The sequence below is a fragment of the Brassica napus genome, chromosome A10, assembly GCF_020379485.1.
Source record: "Brassica napus cultivar Da-Ae chromosome A10, Da-Ae, whole genome shotgun sequence".
Classification (NCBI taxonomy): domain Eukaryota; kingdom Viridiplantae; phylum Streptophyta; class Magnoliopsida; order Brassicales; family Brassicaceae; genus Brassica; species Brassica napus.
This window is the reverse complement of record NC_063443.1, coordinates 6,211,946-6,230,403: the sequence shown is the minus strand read 5'-3', so window position 1 is coordinate 6,230,403 and position 18,458 is coordinate 6,211,946. Positions and strand designations below refer to the sequence as shown.

Below are 18,458 nucleotides of genomic sequence, written 5' to 3'. Positions count from 1 at the left end.
TGTTCTTCATCACTAATCTCCTTGTGAGAGTCCAGCATCTTCACATAGGCATCACTTTCCTTGTTCTCAATCATTTGGACCTCTCTCTCAATTGTTAAGGCATGTTGTAGAGAGTCTTCAAGTGCCAACTCCTCTAGAAGCTCATCAGCTAAAACCTCCATCTCCTCAATGTAGAATGCTTGGCTTTGAGTAATAGGCTTCTTCATCACTTCCTTGATGTCAAAGTGAAGAATGTTTCCCTTTCCAAGGTGAAGATCAATCTTCCCTTCCTTAACATTCACAACTGCTCCTGCTGTAGCCAAGAAAGGTCTCCCCAATATCAAAGGATCCGTTGGTTCTTCATCCATCTCCAACACCACAAAGCCTGTAGGAATCTCACAATTTCCAACCATAACAGGGAGATCTTCTAGGATGCCAATGGGAATCTTCACTGAGCGATCGGCTAACACAAGAGAGAGTCTACACTTCTTGTATTGTGTAAAGCCAAGCCTTTTAGCAATGGAGAGAGGCATAAGGCTCACACTTGCTCCCAAATCGCATAGACACCTCTCAAAAGCAAATTGCCCAATGGCACAAGGTAAAGTGAAGCTTCCTGGATCTTCAAGCTTCTTAGGGATGGTTAGCCTTTGGATAATAGCACTACACTCATGAGTAAGAACCACCATGCCTTCCATCTCCTTCTTCTTCTTAGTTACAGCATCTTTGAGGAACTTGCTGTATTGAGGTACTAGCATGAAGGCATCAATTATGGGCATAGTAATCTGAACTTCACTCATTTGCTTCTCAAATAAGGCCTTGTATTGCTCCAAAAGCTGTCTCTTGAATCTACCGGGAAAAGGAAGTTTTGGTTCATAGGGAGGAGGATTGAATAGAGCTCCTTTTGATGAAGTTGCAGCTTCATTCTTATTCTCCCCCTTCTTTTCTTCTCCAATTTTACCCTTTCCTTTTGCTTCAACTATTTTCTCCAAGATCTCCTCATTGGTTTTCTCATCCATAATAACCACATCATCATCCACATTGATGACCACCTCCCCATCTTGCTTCTCATTATCTCTAATGAGAGTTCTTGGTGGTAGCTGTTTTCCACTCCTAAGGGTGATGGCTTTCATTGTTTCCTTGGGATTTTGCTCTGGCTTTCCAGGTAATGCCCCTTGTTGGCGACTTGGCTGAGAGTTCATTGAAGCAAACTGATTCTCCAAATGTCGGATCTTGTTGTTGAGCTCATTGTAGCTTCCATCAATCTTGGAGTGAATTTTCGTAACTCATAACCCATTGTCTTCTTATTCTTGGCCTGAAAATCCAAAAGTTTCTTGAACATTGCATCCACACTTGTATCTGAAGCTGGAGCTTGTGAAGAACTTCCTTGAGCTTGAGTAGACTGATTGTTGTTATTGTTGAAACCAAGAGGAGTGTTTTGCCTAGGTTGATAGCTCCCTTGCTGAGTGTTTTGCTTCTGTTGGTATCCTCCTTGCTGGTTGTAAGGGTAGGACTTTTGCTGGTAGTTGTTGTACTGAAAGTTAGGCTCCTTCCTGTACCAAGAACCATTGTTATTGATGAAGCACAGCTCCTCTTGTCCTTCCAAACCATCAACCTCATTAATCTTGGGAGGAATCTCTTGAATAGGACCACCCACAAAGTTGACCTGCTCTTGTTTAGCTTGGTTAGAAAGAAGCAAGTCCATCTTCTCCTGCAAGGACTTGATCTCTTTCTTTGTCTGATGATCATCATTCCTGTTGACCCTATCATGCTCCTCGCTGTAGACTGAGTCGCTCTTAGCCATGTTCTCTACCAGTTCCTCTGCTTCTTCTTCAGTCCTCCCCAAGAAGAAACCATTGCTTGCAGTATCAAGCCTGTTTCTGCACTGTGGTAAAGCTCCTCTATAGAAAGTGCTTAGCAAACTCTCCTTGCTGAAACCATGATGGGGGCATTGAGACCAATAGCCCTTGAATCTCTCCCATGCTTCACTGAAGCTCTCTAGACCTTTTTGTTGAAACCCGGAGATTTCGTTCCTGATCTTAGCTGTCCTTGAAGTAGAGAAGAACTTTTCTAGGAAAGCTCTCTTGCAATCTTCCCAAGTAGTGACTGTGTCACTTGGAAGAGTCTTCTCCCATTGGTGTGCCTTGTCTCCCAAAGAGAAAGGGAATAGCTTCAGCTTGAAAGCATCTTCTGAAACACCATTAGTCTTGGACAAGCCACAGTACTGATCAAACTTGTACAAGTGATCAAAAGGGTCTTCAGCAGCTAGACCATGATACTTGTTGTTCTCTATAGTGTTGAGCAGCCCTGACTTGATCTCGAAGTTGTTGTTCTCCACAGCTGGTGCTCTGATTCCCAACCTATGACCATGAATGTGAGGTTGATCATAGGCTCCAATGGCACGAGCTTGGCGCTGTGGGTGTTGTGGCTGGCGCTGTGGTCTAAAAGGATCAACTCTTGGACCATTGCCTCCTTGGGCTTCACCATCTTGAGGCAGATTCTCCATATCAAGCCCCAACCTTTGCAAGTGAGCCTGTTGCTCTACTTCTCTTCTTTGTCTTGCTATCTCCCTCTCAAGTGCTCTAATGTCTTCAACTCTTGGAACTAGGTTTGTTGGACCTCTGCTCCTTGTGTTCATACACCTGAAATGCAAAGGGAGAAGGACAAAGAGAAGCAATAACACAATTAAATAAAAATTGACTTAGTCTCAAGCAAATGACTAAATCCCAATGTCACAATCAACTTAGAAATTGGCGCCGTTGCCAAATTCTAAGTTGATTGTGACATTGGGATTTAGTCATTTGCTTGAGACTAAGTTCAACCCACCAGCTCAACCGTCTGATTCAGGAAACAAATCTCCTTCCCTTGCCTCGACAGATGAGGACGCTGACACCGAGGATGAGGCATCGGCCTCTTCTCACGCTTCATAGAGAGGTACTCCACCACCATTCCATTGTATATACCAGTTTTTCTTTGCATTTATTTCTCTTTTCGGTATCTCCTCCTACTTTCTAACACAGAGACTGTGTGAACAAAGTCGTTGTAGTATAGTGGTAAGTATTCCCGCCTGTCACGCGGGTGACCCGGGTTCGATCCCCGGCAACGCCGCCAATTTGATGATAAGAGTTTCAAGGCTCCTAATCAAATGTTGTAATATAAAAGATGTCAAACCAGTTCTAAGTGATTCCAAAGCAAAGGGAATGCAAGACCATGCTTAATCTAAGTGCTACCAAGTTGTGAGATGATTTTTTACTAGATTACTATCTAAATGCGAACAAAGGACAAAGCTTTCTTTCTTATGATGAAACAAGAGGACTCATTGGGCTAGGCATTTGATCTTGGGTGATGTAGATCAAATCTAGAGGTGGCAGCTATCAATCAAATACTTTCCTTATGCCTAGACACTAAGCTAAACAAACTCTATTTCTAGATGAATGTTCTTTTGGTAAAGCAACTCAAGCATCTAATCTCTTAGGTTGAATGTTACTAAATCAAACATGGAGATCAAGTCTAATAGCAATCTTAACTCCTTTAACAACTAATCTCTTAGGTAAAGCAAGCTAAAAGCATTGAAGAGTTGGTTCAGGCATTTCAACATACACCTTGTGGGCAGGAAATGCCTAGGGATCTATTTTAGTGTGATCATGACTAAAATAGTATTGAGAACCCTCATCAAGCAAGGAAATAAGTAGATCTAACACTAAACACCCTAGATCTTCTCTAATCACCCTTTATCACCCTTGCCCATGAATCCAAAGATGACTACTCACTAAGCTTCATGATGAGCCCAAGAATCGAAGATGATTTGGTGCTAATCATGATTAGTGATCAAGATAATCCAATAATCACAAGAGAAAATGATTAAGATAAGATCTTTCACCTAAAAGTTCTTTTGTGATTAGATAGAAAACAAGATAGATCCTAACTTTAGGATTACAAGAGTATTTATATGTCTTTGGTAAACCTAATGGTTTCCATTAAAAAGTCTAAAAAGCCCTTAAAAACATTAAAATTCGACTAAGTAAAAGTCTCGACCCGGGTTGGGTTTCGTCGGATGCAACCCGCGTCAGCTTCCCCGCGTCGGACCTTCGATGCGCCTCCAGTTCATACGTGCGGGTAAGCTTCCCCGCGCTGCTCCATCCCGTGTGACTCCTCGAACAAAACCCTTCGGTAACACGGGTAGGAGAGGATGGGCATCACCCGTGTCGTCGTCCCCGCGTCAAGACGTCGCCACGCCTTCAGATCATACGTGCGGGTACGGCTTCCCGCGTGCTCCATCCCGCGTGACTTCGTCGAAGACTCAACTCGGGTAGCTGATCCCGCGTGGCTTCAACCCGCGTCGGGATGTACATCTCTTCATGTCAACGCGGGTTAACGAATCCGCGTGGTGCTACCCGCGTTGCATTCATGCTTGCTCGTCTAAACTTCGTTTTTCATCTCATTTCGAACCAGAGTACTCTTAAACACCTCAAATCACTCTATGGGATACTCCATTACCTGATAAAGACATGTGAATGCAATATGGGTCCTAAAAATGCTAGTATCCTAATCTATATGATCAAAACATGCAAGAATAAAGAGTTAAAACAATGTAAATATACAAGATATCAGCGGTTTTGGCGTCGGAATTACTTCTCCGAGTTTGATGCTCATCCGCTGGAGAGTGTCGCGGAAGATTACGTTGACCGTGCTTCCCGTGTCGACGAGTACCCTTCCGACTTTTAAGTCTCGTATGACGAGATCTATGACGAGCGGGTCGCAATAAGGTTAATCGATGCCGCCGGCTTCCTCTTTTGTGAAGGTGATCGAGCAATTTTGGCCATCTCGGGGAGGAGACCATTGAGGCCAATTTGCACTCGACTCTGCCTTCCGTTGATAAGCTTTGATGGCCGACACAGTATCGCTGCAGTATTGTGATCCTCCGATGATCATATTGACTCTGCGATAATTGTTATCGTTCCCCTTGTCGTCCGGCGTCTTACCGTGTTTATCCCAGGCTGGTTTCGTTGAGGGGATTTTTCAGCGGGCGGATTTCTGTCCGTCTTTGGAGGGCGATCAGAATCGAGGATGAGGTCCTTGACGCTAGTTACTTCCGAGAGCTCTCCAGCGAGTAGCTTCGCGGCTAATCTTGCTCCCAAGACTTTGCAGTTGGTGGTGGAGTGTCCTCGGGACTGGTGGAACTCGCATAAGGTGTTTTCGTCATACCCTTGATTACGAGTCCAAGTGTTGCCCGTGGTTCGGCCTTGATCCGAATTGATCGCATAATTATGCGCCCCTTAAAGATCTTCCCCCTCGTGATGGACGTACTTGTCGTTACGAGAGTTCTTATTTCTCCCCTTCGGATCCACGTCCTTCGAGGATGGTCTTGCCGCCTTATGTTTTTGCGATAAGACTTTAGTTTCTTCCTCGACTATGATGTAGTCCGTCGCTTTGTGGAGGGCGTCCTGGATTGTTCGCGGTTTGTCGAGAGTTATCCACTTTCTGAATTTCGACTTGTACCAGAGCGTCTTTCACAGCGCGTCGATGGCCACTTTGCCGCTTATCCCGCTGACCCTGGACATTATCAGCTTTAACCGACTGATAAACTCGCGGAGGGGTTCGTCTTCCCTCTGGGAGAGACTCCAGAGATCAACATCAGAAGTTTTTCTGTCTATGAATACAAAGTATTGTTTGAGAAATTCCGATGCGAGTTGTCGGAAACTCTCGATGGTGTTGCGATGGAGGCGTGCGAACCATTCGAGCGCTGCTCCTTCCAGATTTTCGACGAACAGGCGGCAGTAGCCGGCATCCTTTTCGCCGTCCTTCAGTCTAGCTCTTCCCATCGCGATGTGGAAAGCCTGAAGGTGCGCTTTTGGATCGGCCGTTCCATCGTACTTCGGTACTTTGATTTTTCCCGGATCGGACACCCTCATGTCCGAAATGCGACTGGTAAAAGGGGTCTTTCGAGCTCCTTCCAGCAGTCGATCGATTTCGGAGGCAGCACTAGTAGCATGATGGATTTGAGATTTTACGGCCCTCACTTCCGCCTCAGTCTTAGTGATGTAGTCGCGAAGATCACGGATATCCGATGTTTCGTCAGTAGATTTCCGAGCCTGTCGGCGTTTACTGCGAGTGAGCTCGGTTTGCCTTTCAGCCAGCTCCTCTTGTTCGTTCTAATAGGCGATTTCCTCTTCTTCCGTCATCGGTTTTTCGAACGGGGAGCCTTCCCGAGCAGATCGGCTCCTGGTCCTTCTTGGATGTCTGTCGACGTCCTCGTCGGTGTCGTTGGAGACATCGCTAGAATCCAGGTCAATGCGTTCGGCTTCGTTATCCTCCGATTCCTTTGCAGGGGGTGGAAGACTTTCAGGGTTCCCCTTTTCGATGGGAGATTTCTCGCTAGGGGTTTGACCGGAAGGTCCTTCCCGCGCGATTCCAGATCTGTCGAGTGGGGTAGCGAAGTCGAGCCTCTTCCCGCGGATTTTGGTGGTTCCGCAGGGATGGATTGCTTGAGTCCTTGCCGTTAAGGTTTCAACCTGTTTGGTCAAGGTACTCACGAGCTTATCCTGTTCTTCCGACCTTTTCTCATAGGTGGCGAACATCTTTTTAAACTCCTCGAGCGTCGCGGCGTTGGCTTGAGCGTTGGCCGCGGATACGTCCCCTGCTGGAGTGTGGAGATCGGTGCCTCCGTTAAGAGGAGTTTGCACGTTATCAGCGTCGTTAGTTGACATGTCTGATTGAGAGTGATGTGGCTTTTGCGGGTTAGATTGATCCGTACCCCCCCTCCTTCTAGCGCCAAACTGTGGGAACCGAAATTCGCACTGTCGATTTCCGTTTAAATAAGGAAACTAGGAAAACCCTAATTTCCCAGAGGACCCGGATATCTGCTAATTATCACACGTCAAGCAATCAGAACACGAGAATAACAATGATAAAGTATAAGAAATCGAAAAAGAGAGCAAAGAAGATCTTATTCCGAATTTGCGTATGAGCGTTTACAACAAGGTATAAGCTTGGGCTCGAGAGCTGTCGGCGAGATTCCTAGTTCTCGCAACCCTAAGACGGCTAAACCTAATTGAGTCGCAGCTCGAAATAACAAAAACGGAAAAATGCATAAATTGCTCTAAGTGCTAAGTTTGCTCTGAAAAAGTTCTCCCCATGCTCCTCGCCTAGGACTCCTTATATACTAGCTCCAAGGTCGGTTTACGCGTTTACTCTTCTTCCCATAAGCCGTCATAGCATAAAAATGGAGATATTCCATTTTTCCCGATCTTCACAATTATCTTCAAAACTTCCGTTTTTATCCGCGGAAACTTGACATTTATCCTTCCTTGTGGACCAAGCGTAAACCGTGCTGTGGTTTACGGGCTTTTGGTTAAGAAATCGTAGGATGGGCCTCGAGTCGTGTTTTAGGTCCCTTTGGGCCGTGTTCCGACTCGAAACGTTTACTACGATTTCTTTCGATAAAGAACGAACTTTCTGCGGTTTTTAATCCGCAAAGTTTGATCGATGATTTAGAATAGCGGAAAACATAGACTGAGCTTGCTACGGTCTTCGGGAGATAGCATTTGCAGGTTCGACGAAAATGCATGGACTGGTGTCGTATCAACGTTTCGGAAGAGCTCGATAACTACACAGCGACCGAACTTTGGCTCGAGCCCGGTCGCTACGTAGCGACCGAGCTTTGGCTCGAGCTCGGTCGCTACGTAGCGACCGAGCGGAACGAGCGCTCGGTCGCTACGTAGTGATATACCTTGGATTTGACCCATTTTTATCCATGGTATATTAGTATTTTACTATATATATATCTATGTTTTCTACTCTTCTAGGTATGTTTTCAGGTTTAGGTGCATTTCGGAGTAAAGCTATGACTTTGGAGCATTTTGGAGCTTAAAGGACATTTCACCCGAGCTGACCACTTAGAGGTCGACGAGAGGAAGAATAATCGATCGATGCGCATCAGTGCTGACGATCGATATCAGGAAATGCCTCGACAGATGAAGATTAATATCGATCGATGTACACAAGTACCATCGATCGATGTCGAGACACCAGACGCGACATTTTGGATTCAGCAGACTTAAAAACCAAGGCCAAGCCAAATTACCAAAATGCCCTGACGAGTTTTTAACCTAGTAGAAAATATACTGCCTAGTATTTTTGACGGCAAAAGGGAGAGCTTTTCTTTCTAGACCTAGTTTTGTTACAAGTTTCATTTGGAGAGAAGATCACTTGTGATTGGAACTCCTTGTTTCTATTTATTTTCATCTATTCTATGAGTTTCTATTTATCTATTGATATGAATTGCTTTGCTATGTCTGAGTAGTTCAACTGTTAGATCCAGGGTTCATATTGGTTTGTGGGATTAGCCCCAAACTATAGATCTGCCTTGTTGTGATATTCATGATAGATTTGTATTCATTGCTTGTCTTAGCCTTGCTAACTAGAACTTGATCATTGGATTTCATATTCAAGCACCCTTGTTATCCCATCCTGAAATATATCTATCATATTAGGATTGCTAGAGAGGGCTAACCGCCAATTTAGAATCTTAGTAGGGGATTTCATACTCGCGCATAGGCCTGGCTAGAACCCATCGATCGATGTCCTCAAATGACAATCGATCGATGTTGGCAAAGGTGTATCGGTCGACGTCTTAATAGACTATCGATCGACACTCTCTTGTGTCTGCATCTAACCGGTGAGACACAAGATCTAGTCTGTTTACCAGTGGTACATGCGACAGCTGATCACTGAGTTAAGCGAATGAGCTCTAATATATCATGCATGCAACAGTTAGGCATCTATAGGAATTATAATCTCCAACACCTGAATAGTGGCCCTGCATCTAATATCATTTCCAACATAAGTTACATTTATCATTTACTCGCTTGTTACTATTGCTATTTCATTAAAACATTACAACCTTTAGAATTAATAAACACTAGATTTAATTGTTCCCTAGCTCCTTGTGGATTCGATCCCTAAGTACTACATCTGAACCTCTTTTGATGAGAGTAACACTCCTTAAGGTAATTTGAGTGGTATCAAATTTGGCGCCGTTGCCGGGGAGCTTTTTCTTGTGTTTTCAGGTGCATGCCCAGCGGTACCAGAAGCAACAAGGAGAAAGACTTGCTGTTCTCAGACGATCCTGCTCATTTGGAACGCACCATCCTTAGAGGTCAACGTTCCACATCGCTCGACGCAACCACTTCGTTGTCGATCGATACGCACAACCAACCGTCGACCGACACCAGACCATCATCGTCGATCGATCCCAGTCGTTCGACAACGATCGATACTACACCGCGTACGTCAATCGATACCGTGTCGTCAAAAATGGTAAACATTATTATTCTAACTCAGGATGAGAACGGAAACCTGTATGACCTGGCCGGTCATCTGCGTAATGCAACAGGTCAGAAAATAGATGCTCAGGGAACTGTAATCCCTGATGCTGATGCTACAGGAGCTGCTCAACCTGTAGATGAGGACGCTTGATCGAAACCACTGGCCGACTACAATCGCCCAGATGAGTACTATTCCAACAGATCAGCGATTCGACTTCCGGAGATCCAGAAGCAGAATTTCGAGCTGAAGCCTCAATACTACACTCTCGTGTCGCAGATACCCTACTCTGGGTTACCGCACGAGCATCCTATGGACCATTTGGAACGGTTCGAGGATCTAATCGCTGCCATTCGGATGGAAGGAGTCCCCGAAGATTACCTGCTGTGCAAGCTCTTCAGATACACGCTGAATGGAGAAGCGATGCACTGGCTTAGGCAGCAACCCACAGGATCTTTAACATCCTGGAGCGACATCAAGAATGCTTTCTTACGAAACTTCTTCGATGAGGCGCGCGCTGAAGAACTTCGGAACAAAATTTCCACATTCTCGCAGAAGGCTGGAGAGTCCTTCAAAGATGCGTGGATTAGATTTAGGTTTTTCCAGCGAGACTGTCCACACCACGGATTTAATGAAGTGCAGCTGCTAAGCACTTTCTTCCGAGGTCTCGCCTTACAGTATCAAATGGCTCTTGATACGGCGAGTGAAGGAAACTTCACTACTCGGAATCCGTTGGAAGCTGTGAGACTTATCGAAAACCTTGCTAACAGCAGCAGCACCAAAAATACTGACTCTGAACGGAAGAAGTCTGTAGCCTCTATCGGGAAGGAACAGATGGACGAAGTAAGAGCTAAGTTAGATGTGGTGCACGAACTTCTTAGGAAGCAAGTCTGTTCAGCTGAAGGAGAAGTAGCAGATACTGAAGGAGAAGAAGATGTGAACTACATCGGAGGTACCGGATTCCAAAAATTTGGAAACTAGGGCGGAAACAGAAACTTCTTTGGAAATGGCCAAAGAAGTAACCAAAGTTCACAATTCCAAAAACCCTTCAACAACAGCAAGAGCTACTCGAACTCTTACTATCAAAATCCACCACCCCAAACTCAGGAAAGCAAGATCGAAGAAATGCTTGATCGAGTACTGTTGGGACAACAACAAATCACCGTGGATTTCAACGGTAAGATAGACTCTACCTACAACAATCTGAACACCAAAATCGAGACCTTAGGGACTCAGGTGAAAACCCAAGTAATTCACACGGGCGAGACTATTAAGAGGCAAAAAGCTTTTGCTAGAGAAGCAGGGGCCGACAAAGGGAAACATCACGTAAATGCCATCATAGATGATTAATTCTTGCAAGTGGTGAGAAATGAAAACCTTGAGGAAGGAGATTTCGAAATCGAAAGCTCCATGAGTCTCGGTGGATCCCAATGGTGTCGACCGATGTCGATGAACTCGCATCGATCGACAGACCATGATGAAGATCGATGGACGGATTACTTCAGACACCGATCGACGTCGGCTGCCGATTCGACTGAATGCAATGCGGTTCGAATTCTAACTCATGAAGAATTCGCAGCTAAGCATCCTCACCCACCTTCCCCTTTCTATGAAAAAATCGATCGATCGGTTAACTCAACCATCGATCGACAGAGTGAGTCCGACGTCGATCGTCACAACACTCCTCCCATCGATCGACAGGCACCTCTGACATACCGAGTGCGGTTACCCTCAATCGATAATGATTACATCAATGCACTCAGACCACCACCTAAACCATTAGCAAACCCACCCGAACCAACACCCAACCCTTCAAATAGTTCAACAGAACCTGTTCAAGAAGAACAAGAATCTGAAGGGAGAAGGTTAAGGAAAAGGAAGGAGAAGATTCCTAAAAACCTTAAGAGGGAAGCTAACGATAAGGAGATGGATGGTTTCACTAAACGAGTCCTCAGAATCCCAATCGAAAAACCTTTTGATGAAGCTTACTTCACACACCGGTTGTGGATGTTCTTCAGAGAAACAAAGGTAACTGAGGAGGACATTAGGAGAATGTTTCATCAAGTCAGAGGAAAGATGAAACACAGGATCACATTGACGAAGAAGAGTGATCCTGGGAAGTTTGCAATACCATGCATAGTCAAGGGTGTTGAATTTCCCCATTCAATGTGTGACACAGGAGCATCGGTTAGTATCCTCCCTAGGATCATGGCGACCAGCTTGGTTTGACCATCGAACCCTCAACAGAATCCTTCACCTTCGTGGATCTTTCAGAGAAACGATCCGGAGGCATCATAAGAGATCTGGAGGTACTGATTGGTAATGCCCTTGTCCCTGTAGATTTTCATGTCTTAGACATCGAGCTTAACTGGAACTCTTCACTTCTGCTTGGAAGATCCTTCCTAGCTACAGTAGGAGCTGTATGTGACATGAACAAAAACAAATTGTGTCTAACGCTCATAGACCCAAACATCCACTACGATCCCATCCGACCTAAGAGAAAGGTAATTAATTCTGTGGATTATGGGAAAGAACTTGGCTTCATTGGCGCATGCCATTGTGGAGCAGAGTATGAATCGGAGTACGAAACAGAGTACTCGGAATCGATCGACACCCCAACCTTTCCATCGATCGATTCCAATGTGTCAATGGTGACCGATGACCACAACAACACGTCACTCGACGTAATGCACCCACTTGACCATTTCGCTTCACCTAATCATTCTACCAACATTCCGCCTTCCAACCTCCAACCAGGAGAGGACATCATGATTATTCCATAGGCAGTTGGGCAGACAGTGGTTTCCATGAAAGTTTTGCAGTTGACACTGTAATTACTTCACCTCATGAGGAACATACCGAGGAATACGATGAGGATTACTGGAAAGAACGTGCAATAGAAATGTCTTTGCAGGATGAAAGACTTGAAATACACAATTTCACCAACACGTTTCCAACATCGTTCGACGCTGTGCACTCCACATCGGTCGATACCCACCCTCGTCCAGCAAAACAACCGCTCACATCGATCGACACACCGAAAGGAACATCGATCGATATTCGCGCCGCAGCGAAAATTCAGGAGCAGGAGAATATTTCCTCCCTAACTAGGTTTACAGATACCTATATAAATCGTTTTGCACCTCCGAAACCACCTACACACATCAGAGCAAACACACAAGCAAATAAGATGAACACTCTTCCTTCTACATCAACAGAAAAATCCATGAAGAGCAATCATCTCAAGAACACAAGTTCTGCAGAAATTACTCTGCCATCGATCGATGTAACTGTATCTACATCGATCGATACTACTCTAAACCCTAATCTCTCTATTTCTAAAAGAATAATTATGCAAACATTGATTACGGTTTTCTAACACCTGATGAATTTGGTATTTTCAGGGATCCAGATGGCAACGCACGTGCAATGGATGGAAGGATTTTACAAGTGTCCAGAGAGGACATAGCAGACATCCTTCAAGTAACCAATGGACCCGACAACCTGTTCTCACAGCAACGTGGCACTCCAGACGTCATTCTAACAGATCCCAACAACCACGCAGGAGTCACCACAACAGAGACCAACCCAGATCTATCACGCCAACCAAAAGGGCAAGCATCGATCGACGGTATAATGGAGACATCGATCGACAGGGTAACACCAACGTCGATCGATATGGATAATCCGACGTCGATCGACAGACGCTATGAATGTGGGAGCCGCGCTTTCGACATGTATGGAGCCAGAAAGTTCACTTGGGAACAAAGGGACGAATATGGAGTCTACAGAGATGAGCGTGGACACGCACGAAGCGCAGCTGGTGAGATGATACCTGTCACAAAGGACAACATCAGGAAAATACTGGAAAGAGCATCTCTTTTTGAAGAGAGCCACATCTGTCTTCCAGAACATGCCACTTCCTTCACACTCACAAGACTGGCACCAGAACTCTACACCAAAGAAGAAATCGATGAAATGGTGTTTGGTATTTGTGGAGCTAAGGAGAAACTGGGAGAGGAGCTCAAAACACTAGTAGATGAAACACATCAGCCTTTGGATAGAGGCTACAATGAGCTTTTCAGATGTATGGTAGAAATAAGGATAGAAATTGATAGTTTACGTCAGCAACCTGAGAAGGAAGCTACGACCTCAGCATCGATCGACGTACCATGTGCAACATCGATCGACGTCAGTCTCCCTACAGCTCAGACCCTTGCAGAACCGCGATGCTCAACACAACACAACACAACACAGGGATGAATGGGAAGTCTCATACATCGACACAAGGATAAACGACGTTTACTGCCCTCTCAACAACAACGTGGACTGGCTAAGCACCAAAATCGAGCTGCTACAGCAAGACCTGGACACCATTCGCAAGAAGGACCAACATCCAGCCACATCGATCGACATGTGCACCTTCACATCGCTCGACGCCAAAGTCTCAGCAATGAATGAGAGGCTGAGGACTTACGAGGATATGCATGCCGTTTTATATCACAAGTCATGATAGATTTAAACAAATTGTCTAGTCAATTACGTGATGCCCAAAAGGATACTGAGAACATTACTAATCAAAGTTTTTTGCAGGAAAAATCAGCATCGATCGACAGGCTAAGAGGACCCTGGATCGATGGCAAGAAACCTGTGGAGTTACTTCCTTACACAGCAGCATAAGTTGACAAGATCACATCCAAGATCTACACTAATCTAGACAACATGGAGGAACGACTTGACAAACGCTGCGATGACATCTTTCCATTCGACAACAAAATCAGTGGACTAGACAACCACGCAGAATGGCTACAGAAAGAAGTCAAAGCCATTCAGAGGCAACTCGCAGCTCAACATCAGATATCAGCATCGATCGACACGACAAAGGCAAAATCTGTCGACGGCAACTCACCGAGATCGACTAACGAACACATAATCGCATCGATCGACGCGGAGTCTGCAACAATCGGCAAGCAGCTGATACACAACACAGTGGAGTCAATGCAAAAGGAACTGACAGATCTTTCAGCATACGCCTATGACAACATAGGCTGGCACCAGGTCAGCATTGACAACATTCAAGAAAGGCTACAGAACATCTCCAATGTACTTGGGAAGATGGATGACAAATGGACAAGAAATGATGAGGCCACAAGAAGTTTCATTGCATCTTGGTCCAAAATGCGCAGAGATGACGTGGATGCTTGCTTTCCAACAAGCAACTGCTTCTCCACCCAATAGCCAATCACTACCACAGTCAAGCTAAATGACTATAACCAAGCGATGAGTGGGAGACAACCCACTATTAGGTATTTTACTTTGGTTTTATTAGCTAGCATTTAATTTCTTTCGTTTTATCTCTTTCAGATTTAGGAGACCCAAGTAGGAGGACCTGAATATCGACCGACGACGAGACGGCGACATAGGCAACCACACGACGATCGATGTAACACTTACCCATCGATCGATATCTAGCCCGGTCAGATGTCTCTTACTTACTTGTTACATTTCGTACATCATACATTTTTCATCATAACTCCGGCTGAGTTACACTGGTACAGTGTAATTTAAGTCTGGAGGGAGATTTACTGATATAATTTATTTTATTCTTACGTAAAAAGGAATTTCAAATAAATTATGCTTAGCTATCGAAAATAGGGACCATAATCTTATATTGGTTTAAACATGAATATCTAACCAATCTTTAGCACCATTTTAGATTTACTGATTGCAGAGAGCACTAAAGATGCTAAAGCAGATCAACCTATCAACTACACACTTGCCTTGAACCGTATGAAGTAACCAAAGCTGATTTTCAACACTAAACCAGACATAACCGCTTGTCTTGGGGCTTGGTATACATGGGATCGGATTCTTCAGATAGGTCTGGAAGGTAACGCCTGGTTTATATTATTTATCACATTTTCTCTCTCTAGATTTCGATCCTAGTTTCTATTTAAAAAGAAATTTATAAATAATAAATAAAAAAATATAAGAAAGATCTATTGTTTAATTAGGATGAGTCTGAACAGGACTTGGTGGCTAAAACCATTAAGGCTTGATTCATAAAGACTCAAATAAAAGAGTTCGAAACGGGACTTGGAGGCGGCAATCTTCAAGGCTCGCTTTCGCAAAGAACTCTTGGATATAGGTCAAAAAGAAGTGAACATAACTTGGTGGCAACCACCATTAAGTTTTGATTCATGGAAGCCTGTCCAATCTTGGTCACTGATCCTACAATGGAAGCAGACTTTGACTCAAGAGAGAAATTTAGAGAGAGAGAAACTAGGAACTAACTTTTACCTGCAGATCCAGATACCTGTCTGAAATCCTTGCATCATGTGATCGATACTCCCAAGGTAAAGCATTCACTTTATATTTATGCTAAGAAATGAAATCAGTAGAGGGGATGTCAGACGTGAATTGATGAGTTGTGTTATGTTAGAAATGGTTGCTAAGCTAGGATATTGCATAGTGTGCTTTTGTGATTAGGACTGTTTAAATGTGGTTGCAAAATTGTTGAGGAAAGATTTCTATGTTTTTAAAATCTTAAGTTCCCAAATATTTTCAAACCTCTTTCAGAGAGACTGCCTGTATGTTTTGCTTGAGGACAAGCAAAAGGGTAAGTCTGGGGGAGTTGATATACCTTGGATTTGACCCATTTTTATCCATGGTATATTATTATTTTACTATATATATATATCTATGTTTTTACTCTTCTAGGTATGTTTTCAGGTCCAGGTGTATTTCGGAGTAAAGCTATGACTTTGGAGCATTTTGGAGCATAAAGGACATTTCACCCGAGCTGACCACTTAGAGGTCGACGAGAGGAAGAATAATCGATCGATACGCATCAGTGCTGGCGATCGATATCCGGAAATGCCTCGACAGATGAAGATTAATATCGATCGATGTATACAAGTACCGTCGATCGATGTCGAGACACCAGACGCGACATTTTGGATTCAGCACACTTAAAAACCAAGGCCAAGCCAAATTACCAAAATGCCCTGACGAGTTTTTAACCTAGTAGAATATATACTGCCTAAGTGTTTGACGGCAGGGAGAGCTTTTCCTTTTCTAGACCTAGTTTTGTTACAAGTTTCATTTGGGAGAGAAGATCACTTGTGATTAGAACTCCTTGTTTCATTTTCTTATCATCTATTCTATGAGTTTCTATTTATCCATTGATATGAATTGCTTTGCTATGTCTGAGTAGTTCAACTGTTAGATCCAGGGTTCAGATAGGTTTGTGGGATTAGCCCCAAACTATAGATCTGCCTTGTTGTGATATTCATGATAGATTTGTATTCATTGCTTGTTTTAGCCTAGCTAACTAGAACTTGATCATAGGATTGCATATTCAAGCACCCTTGTTATCCCATCCTGACATCTATCTATCATATTAGGATTACTAGAGAGGGCTAACCGCCAATTTAGGATCTTAGTAGAGCATTTTTATACTCGTGCATAGGCCTGGCTAGAACCCGTCGATCGATGTCCTCAACTGACAATCGATCGATGTTGGCAAAGGTGTATCGGTCGACGTCTTATTAGACTATCGATCGACACTCTCTTGTGTCTGCATCTAACCGGTGAGACACAAGATCTAGTCTGTTAACCAGTGGTACATGCGACAGCTGATCACTGAGTTAAGCGAATGAGCTCTAATATATCATGCATGCAACAGTTAGGCATCTATAGGAATTATAATCTCCAACACCTGAATAGTGGCCCTGCATCTAATATCATTTCCAACCTAAGTTACATTTATCATTTACTCGCTTGTTACTATTGCTATTTCATTAAAACATTACAACCTTTAGAATTAATAAACACTAAATTTAATTGTTCCCTAGCTCTTTGTGGATTCGATCCCTAAGTACTACATCTGAACCTCTTTTGATGAGAGTAACACTCCTTAGGGTAATTTGAGTGGTATCACGTAGCGACCGAGCGGGACGAGCGCTCGGTCGCTACGTAGAGACCAAGCTTCGGCTCGAGCTCGGTCGCTACGTAGCGACCGAGTGAGACGAGCCCTCGGTTGCTATGTAGCGACCGAGCTTTGGCTCGAGCTCGGTCGCTACGTAACGACCGAGCGGGACGAGCGCTCGAAGGCTGCATAGCGACCGAGCGGGTCGGATGTTCGGTCGCTACGTAGCGACCGACATCGGCTCGGACTTGGTTGCTACATAGCGACCGGATAGCGTGTATGTGCGGTAGTTACGCAACGACCGAGCTTGGTTCGTTTGCTTTGAATCTTCAAGGATACTTCTTCGTAAAAACTTCGTATTGGTTATTTTGAAGAAATTTATATCTTTCTTTTTACTATCTCCTTCGGAAATGTGATTCCCGAGGGTTTTCGGGTGATAATTCCGTCGTGACCGTTTTTGACACCAACAGCGATGTGATCGTCGGGGTCGCCGGTACCATCATACATCTTGATGTTAGGAAAGGAGAACTTTCTAGGCATCTCGATATCTTCCACGAAGGGGGTATCAGCATAGGAACCCCGGTTGCTCCTCCGGATTGGGGGAGCTACTCCCGGTAAGCGTTCTACCATGGACTGCATGGCGTCGAATCTCTTAGAGAAAATCTTCTCTAGGTAGAGGACTCTGTTGCTGCGATCCTCTCAGGTGCTTCTTTCTCGGGTTCTGGCTCGAATCCCTCTCTTCCAGGTCGTGAATTTGAGGATTATCTGTCCCTTCCCGAGTTGCCCCTGCTACCCCAGGTGCGAGAGGCGTGTCGATAGTACCTCCTTCGGTGCTGGTGGTATTTAGATTTTCCATAGGTCGGACCCGGGTGTTGAAACGACGATTCTTGTTGCCTGTCGCGTTGAGGGCTTGGTTCTGGTCCCTGAGGACGGTGTTCTCCGAATGAAGCCGGCTTAGCTTCTCGGTGCTTTGCTCCAGCTGTTTGGAGTGCTCATCAAGTTTCTCCTTCAGACTTTGAACTTCTAAAGAGAGGCTGGGGTTTTCTCCGGTAGTCTCCCGGGCTTGATGCATGTCGGCGATTTACCTTTGCAAACCATCTACTCGCTTTTGAAGATCAGCTGTTGTTTGAGCAGCTTCAATTGGTTCGCCGTTCTCATCCGTCGTCATCATCACGTAGTTAGATTACTCCCCTCCTTCTAGCGCCAAACTGTTAGGAGATTTTTGTGT

General features: G+C 44.6%; 1 protein-coding gene and 3 non-coding genes across 4 annotated transcripts; 2 read left to right on the top strand and 2 right to left on the bottom strand.

The window, feature by feature from the left end:
* Positions 1 to 339: 339 nt before the first annotated feature.
* Positions 340 to 1,178, bottom strand: LOC125578957. Its single transcript, XM_048742115.1, has 2 exons — positions 448 to 1,178; positions 340 to 364 (listed from the first exon to the last, which is right to left on the bottom strand). The coding sequence occupies exons 1-2, from the start codon at positions 1,176 to 1,178 to the stop codon at positions 340 to 342; spliced, it is 756 nt and encodes a 251-aa protein (XP_048598072.1).
* A 732-nt stretch (positions 1,179 to 1,910) lies between these two features.
* Positions 1,911 to 2,017, top strand: LOC125579619. Its single transcript, XR_007317679.1, has one exon. It is a non-coding gene; the product is annotated as a small nucleolar RNA R71 (small nucleolar RNA).
* A 995-nt stretch (positions 2,018 to 3,012) lies between these two features.
* On the top strand, positions 3,013 to 3,084 carry TRNAD-GUC. The gene has a single exon. It is a non-coding gene; the product is annotated as a tRNA-Asp (tRNA).
* A 6,739-nt stretch (positions 3,085 to 9,823) lies between these two features.
* Positions 9,824 to 9,929, bottom strand: LOC125579646. The gene has a single exon (XR_007317706.1). It is a non-coding gene; the product is annotated as a small nucleolar RNA R71 (small nucleolar RNA).
* Between the last annotated feature and the right edge of the window lie 8,529 nt (positions 9,930 to 18,458).

Bases quoted from the DNA above. Each gene is read 5' to 3' on its own strand.
- LOC125578957 (XM_048742115.1), bottom strand. From the start codon at position 1,178: ATGAACTCTCAGCCAAGTCGCCAACAAGGGGCATTACCTGGAAAGCCA. The intron at 365-447 runs GTTAGCCGATCG...AGATTCCTACAG, and splicing joins AAGTGTAGACTCTCTCTTGT to GCTTTGTGGTGTTGGAGATG.